The 7,499-nt window shown below is 22.8% G+C and overlaps 1 protein-coding gene across 8 annotated transcripts in view; it reads right to left on the reverse strand.

The window, feature by feature from the left end:
* LOC102681557 (CCR4-NOT transcription complex subunit 6-like) overlaps nucleotides 1–7,499 on the reverse strand; it is a 378,685-nt gene that overhangs the window by 363,020 nt on the left and 8,166 nt on the right. Inside the window, exon 4 of one of the 8 annotated variants that reach the window (XM_006615769.2) lies at nucleotides 4,554–4,907. The exons of the other annotated variants lie outside the window; for them this stretch is intronic. Coding sequence (XP_006615832.1) covers nucleotides 4,846–4,907 — 62 coding nt within the window. The 3' untranslated portion in view covers nucleotides 4,554–4,845. Of the gene's footprint in view, nucleotides 1–4,553; nucleotides 4,908–7,499 lie in introns of those variants that run through there. 8 annotated transcript variants of the gene reach the window in all.

The following is a 7,499-nucleotide window of genomic DNA, read 5'->3' on the forward strand; positions in this document are numbered from 1 at the left end:
GACAAATAAAATAATTCTCTTAATAATTCATTTCATAAAATATCGTATGTAATAACTTTATGTAATACATGTATATATTTATATAATTAATATAACTTTTACATTATTTCTTTTATATTCATTAGCGATAATCGTTAGATCATTTAACATTATTGAGAAATAATTATAAGTTCATCATATGTATATATAGATATATATCGTTGAACTTCAAGAAAAGATAGAAAAGATAATTTTTATTATCATTTTTAATGTGAATAGCATATTTCAATACTTTTTTTTTGTATTCATTATATTATGATATATAAATAGAAAATTTTTATGTAACACTAATAATTTTAAAATTTATAATAAAAAAAAAATCAGTATATTTTCTATTATTTATTATAATTAAAAAAACAAGATTTCACATTTGATAATTCTTATAAATATAGAAAGAAAAATAATGAAATTAGATAATCATTGAAAAAAAGATAATCATATATTTATATAAAGTATAGAATTTAAAATATAGAATTGAAATTTTTATATTCGTTGCTGAAAAATGATCGAATATAGAATCAATCATCAAAGAATATCTTCTATTCGAGAATATCTATACTTGAAAAATTAATGAAAAAAAAAAATAATTAGTTTTTAGCTTCGAATCGAATCAATATAAAAATATATTTTACAGAAATTTATTGAAAACTTATGGCAGAAAACAAACTATATATTAAGAAATCTTTGGCAAATATAGAAACGAATATAGAAGTTTCATTGTATAATATTTTAAAATATTATTAATAAATATTTAACATTAATTTAATATTATATTAATAAATATTAATTATTAATAAATATTATTAATATTTTAAAATATATTTCATTTTGAAACATTTTCTGATATGAAATGTTTCAAAATGAAATAGTACAATAATTGAGACAGTCTTCATGCAAAAAGAAATCAAAAGAAAAGAATACAACTTTTTCGTTTTTAAGTAAATCAAATTTGAAAACTTTTCCAGTTTAAGTAAATTTAATTAATTCTTGATTTGATGTGAATAAATTATTCGTACAAGATTATTTTACATATGGAAATAAGCGAAAAATGTAAAATAAAATTTTTTATTTAAAAACTAATTTTCGAATAAATTGAATTTTAAAATTCGTCGAATATACGAATACATAATTATCTCTTAACCATATATGTTCAATCTCAATTTTCTCAGAAATGAAGATTTAAATTGATAAAATTTTTTTCTATTTTACATTTTTTATATATTTTCACATATAAATTAACTTCGAATCTATAATTCATTCGCATCTGATCAAGATAATCAATGAGATAGTTAATTACATTTATCAATTATTCCAAAGCTTTAAAAATGGATGAATCCTATATGCATAACTTGAAAATATTTGATTGATATAATTAATTTCAATTCCATATGGTATAATAAAAATTTATTTAATTAAATTGTACTTACGTAACATATAAGTATTTCATTTTATTAATTTCAATAATTACACAAAAATTTCTTATTGCAAATTTCTTATTTCTCATAAAATTATAAAATTTTTTTAAAATTTCATCTTCATGAAATATACAAATAGATACATAATATTTTATTGTGTTTTTCTGTATAGAATATCGATTTAAAATATTTTAAATGAACAGATGGTTAGTTAAGTCTGAATCAGAACATACGAATTGATTCTTGAAAAAAATAACAACAAAAATTAATATGAAAAAGAATATATTGGACAGATTATAATATAACGAAGAAAATGGATGAAATAATTATGAGAATGAAATATTCGATCTAATTTATCTAATTCATCTTAATCATTATATGAAAATTGCATAAAATATGAAGATCAAAAAAAAAATTTGGAATAATTAGAGTAAAAATCTCAAATTATAAAGTCTTTAAATCTTTAAATTTTCTCCGTTAATTAACGTAATTCAAATTTTAAAAAGAAGATTTATTTCTCCCAACATTATTCTAATTTAAACTTTTTTAAAATTGCTCTTCTAAATAAATTTTATCTTAAATTCTTATCTTGTTTAACATTTCATATATACTAAAAAAAACTAGAATTTTTATTATTTTATTTGTATCATTTTTGCTAGGAAAAATAAATTAGATCTTTATGAAGATTTTTCACCTTCAAAAACAATATAGAGTTTCTTATATTTCTCAAATTTAATATTTAAAAATTAAAATTAGTAAAATTTAACTTTTAATAATCGATATTTTTTCAAAGAAAAGAATAAATTAAATTTTCGAAATTTATAAAAAAAATATTCATAATAATAAAAATAGTAGCAATATTTATAACACTATAATTTAATGAATATTAAAAAATAACAAATTTTATTTTTTGTTATTTAAAATTATTTTTATGCTATTCAATATAATAACTGGCAATTTGTTAAAAGTTAAAATATTCCAATATATTATAAATTTTCTAATAATAAAATATTTTGAAAAATAACGAAAATACTACGTAGAATACCTTATCTAAAAAGATAATAAATTAGTCGAAACAATAATGTACAACTAACTAAATAAGAAAACTAAATTAACAAATCGAAAATATTAAAAGAAACAAAAAATATTTTTTTTAACGATAAAATTAAGTATACGAAGACCATTTTCCATTTTTATCGAGCCAGTATTTGAGTAATTTCAATTGCTAGAAAAAAATCTACATAAAAAAAAAGAAAGAAAGAAAGAAAGAAAAAAATAGCTCGAATGGAAGCTGGATTTCAAAGGTTTTTCATCGCGGCTTAATTGAACCGAACGGTCTGCGAGAAACTTGCACCCGTGCAAATTCATTCGTGTACACCTTACAGTCAGCATTATTTTCCATCACCGATACAACCTCATCTGGGTTTAAATATAGAAGTGCACTTAAGTTTCGTCTGAAATACTTTATCTCTGTGCGCCTCTCTAAATGAACAGAACAGGACGCGCAGACAAAGGAATTTAAATATGTCCCTTCATAAAACTGAACTACATACGTACATTTTTCATATTCACCTTTGCCGATGCTGCAATTTCTTGATAAAGTTCATTTTACAAGCGTATAGAATGGAATCGATTAAATTCTATCGAATCGACATCTCAATTATTAAAGAAAGATCGACATGTTATAGAAAAAAATTTCATTTAATATCCATGTTCAATGTATCCTAATAAATTATTCAATACTTCTATTGCTATGCTTTTTTTATCTTTTTATTGGAAAAATTTGGATCAGCATAAAAACTCTGATTTATATATGTGGTAACTGAAAATAATTCGCTGAATATCTCAATATTCTTCCGATTTTAAGACTTTATTATTAAAATTATATTAATTATTGAATTGAAACAATTATAGTAATTGTATTGAATTTATATTTAAATAGTTAGCGATAAATTTTTTTATATATTTAGTAATTACATTAATATTTGTATTTTTATAGTAATCTGTTATTTATTCGCTTATATACTATAAACTCTTTTAACTTTGTTGTATTTACATTTAGACAACATATCTCGTAATGCAATCGCTCATATAACGCTTTGAATAGATATCTCATGAATCAACATCGTTCGTGTGTTTTCATTCTCAAAATTTGAAATATTTATGCATAATTTATAATAAGAAGAAAAAATTAAACGTAGAATAAATTTGTAAAAATTAATTTCTTTTATTTTTCTTTTATAAAATTGAATTCTAAATATTGGAAAATAAATATACGAGATATTTCATTTATCACGTACTATATACAGCAGAACTAGTTACATATCTGGAATCACTGAGGGTCAGTTCATATAACTAGAGTTCATATAATTTGCAATTCCTCCATTACCTATGATTTCTCGTTCAAATAGCACAAATGTTTGGATAAGTGGATTCAATCGGTAGGATTTCAGTTAATCGAGTACTATCTAAAATTTCGTTACAACAAATGATGCTCAGATAAATGATGTTAGATCATAGAAAAATCTCATTTATAACGTGGCATGAATAAAATTATGTTACAATACATGTACATACATGCGAAGAAATAAGATTAATGAATTTGTCTGCGAATATTATTTTCAGAATCCTATTCGTAACAATCTATATTCTCCATTAATTGGAAAAAATTTACTTTAAAAAAATTAGCTTAAATTAATAAAAAATTAATTTTCTATTTCTCTCTTTTATTGCATTTCCTAGGAATTTTATATCATTGTGATTCACGAATATAAATATCAATAAAAAAGAAGATGGCAGTACTTAACATGTCAAAAAATTCTTACAAAAATTAAAAATTAAAAAAATTTTTAATTGAACAAAAATAACTAATAATTTTCAAAAACTATAAATTGCATATATCAAGCCTTGCTATCTAAATACGAATATTTCAACCCTTATATCAATACCCAGGTACTTTAAGATTTTAAACTTTAAATTTCCCATTAAAAGATTTTCAAACTAATCAAATCGTTATTTGACATATCTGTTATTAATTCGGATTATTAATTCTAATGTTATTTTTTCACTGAAAAATTATGAAATCAAAAGTTGAATGACGTTAAAAATTTTGGGTATGGACATAAGGGTTAAATAAAACTCCATCACAATTAAACAATTTATTTCAACGTATACATTATATATAACATTGAAATCTAGCATTACTAAAATTATTAAATCTATTATTTAAATTACTAAATCTAAAACATTTAAATCTAACAAATTACGTAACGTTCAAATCTTCTTTAATACAAAAATAATCGTCGTCTAAGCGATTCTTGCGGAAGAATCGAAAGGAGGTATCCACGGGTCGAGTCGCGGTTAAAAAACGCCAAGAAAGAAAAGCTCCTCGTTAAACTTCACCGAGACGATAAAAGAATCGGTGGCACGCAAAACTGGTGGTCGGTTCTAAAGCTGAAATCAGAAAGATTCCAAGAAAAGAGAAATGGTAATGAGAGAAACTTCGCGTGGTGTTGAGTTTGATACGAAAATTCAAGCTATCTTTCGGTGTTGTTCGTGCAGTACGAAGAAAACGCCCTCTCTGATCGCAAGAGCAACAAAACGTGGGAAAGAGCGGTGCCGGTTAGTTCTCAGAGATAAGGAGTCTCGTTTATAATAGCTGCTGCCCACTGCCCACATTCGCGTCTTTGGTACGGGAGTGTGTATGTCAAGTGAATGCCTTATCGTTTGATTCGCTTCGTTTGCCGGGTTCGCCAGGCTAGTAGAGAAAGGCAGGAAATCGCGTGTGGTTATATCCATGGCACACGTGCGCGCGCATATGCCGGCACATGACCCGGGGAATACACATAACAGAATTTGTTGAACAGAATAGATTCGATGTTATAGATCGCACGGCATCATGGCAAGCCGATCTCTATGCCGTGACGAGTTTGAGAAAGTTGACAGAAGCGGCTAATCGACCGTATATTCGATTTCATTATGGGAGAAAATTTGAACGACATTAATTGCATTGGTGACAATTTATGGATAAGATATAATAATCGTAGAGAAAGCGGATTTGTTTTATAGTATTAAATATCATATTCTTTCAAAAGTTTCGATAAATATAATTATTGAAAATTATTTTTATTTTGTATTTATTTTTATTGTATTATATTAGATCGTCTCTTATTGTTATTTTAACATACTATTTAATAAGATACTAAGATACTATTTAATCTTAATATAAAAATAGTAATAAAAATAGTAGAATGATTAAAACGTTATTCGAATTTAGATTATCAATAATCAATAATCAATTATTCAAATATAAAACGAGTTTAATATTTAAATTAGCATATCTGAGAATATACATTCTGAAAATGTATTTTAAATTTAAATACAATTAGTTTTTAGTTATTTTTAATATAAGAAAAAAAATATAAAAATATGAATTTTTTTCAAATTGAAATTATGAAAGTCTATTTAAAAAAAATTGATAAGTATAATAATAAAAAAAAATGCAGATTAAATGATGAATTATGATTTACAAGTTATTAACTTTTAATACAATATATATTTTCAAATTCGAATTTATATTCTGCGATTAAACAATAAAATTAAAATATCTTGTAAATTTTTTCCTTTTAATTTATTTAATGAAATATAAGATGCAAATTTAAATAGTGAATTTTAAAACAGATCTGAGCGAAATTTATTTCAAATGATAATTTGAAAATAATTATTTTAAATAACAAGAATTATCGATGAATAATGTATTTCAATTGAAATTATGTTTTTTTATTTAAATAAGTTAATAATAAATCGAAAAACTGATTTCTTTTGATAGGAAAAAATATTTATTATTTAATTGAAAATTTATTTTTGAAATAAACCATTCAGAATAAGTATTGAATATTACAATATAATGAATAAATAATAAATAATAAATAATTTATTTAGTGAAATGACAAATAAATTATTTAATTGCAAATATATCAATTTATTTTCTATATGAAGTGATTTTATAAAATATTTATTATTTCAATTATTATTATTTTTTAAATAATTTTTTTAAAAAAGCAATTTCGAAATAATGAAATTTAAAAATTTTTCAAAACTAGTCTATTCTAGAACGATTATAATATTTTAAATAAAAATGTAAAAATAATAAAAAACAAAAAATAATCATTAACATATGAAAATATCATTAATCATTGACAGTTAGAGTTAATTTCATGCGTTATGAAAAGGAACATTATTAAAGAATATCAAGTTCTAGGTCAGACACATGCTCATTTTATTTCATTGTCCAAGTAATCTCTGATAAAAACGAAAGTATATTTGAACAGCATAAAAAATTATTTAAAAAAAATCTATATTTTTTTCTTTTGAATTCTATTTACATCACATAAAATTTCTCTTATAAAATTATAATAATAATGAATTTAACATCAGAATCAAATATGATTCTTTATTAATATCGTAGGTTATCACTGATGCATATTCCATGATGACATGAATTTTCTATCGCTATAATATTATTAATATTATTACATTATATTATTAATATTATTACATTATATTATTATTATATTAATACTTTATCTTTATTATATTATATCTTTATTATATTATTACACACATTATATCCTTTTATCCTTATTATAATTATCTTGACATAAGTATATATATATAAACACAACCGCTTAAAAGATTAAATGGACACAAAACATCACGTATTTATTACCAATTCACGCTTCATTGAAAAACGCACAGTTGCAAATAGATAAATCCAATTTATAATGTATCGAATAAAAGAGCATCTTTTGCATCGTCCACGATATACGCTATTCGTAAAAAAACTCGATATAAATAATTTATTGACATTTCAAAAGCAGTAATGAATTTCCAGAGAAAAAAAAACTGCTGAATAGTAGTAACAAGGAATCAGCATAGATCAACGACAATAAAAAAGAAAAAGAAAAAGAAAAAATGCACTTTGCCCGAATGCCCTTTAACCGACGTCGTTGTCGACCACGAACGTCGGCGGCTTTGAGAACGGCG

Source organism: Apis dorsata, unplaced genomic scaffold, assembly GCF_000469605.1.
Source record: "Apis dorsata unplaced genomic scaffold, Apis dorsata 1.3 scaffold_235, whole genome shotgun sequence".
Taxonomy (NCBI): Eukaryota; Metazoa; Arthropoda; class Insecta; order Hymenoptera; family Apidae; genus Apis; species Apis dorsata.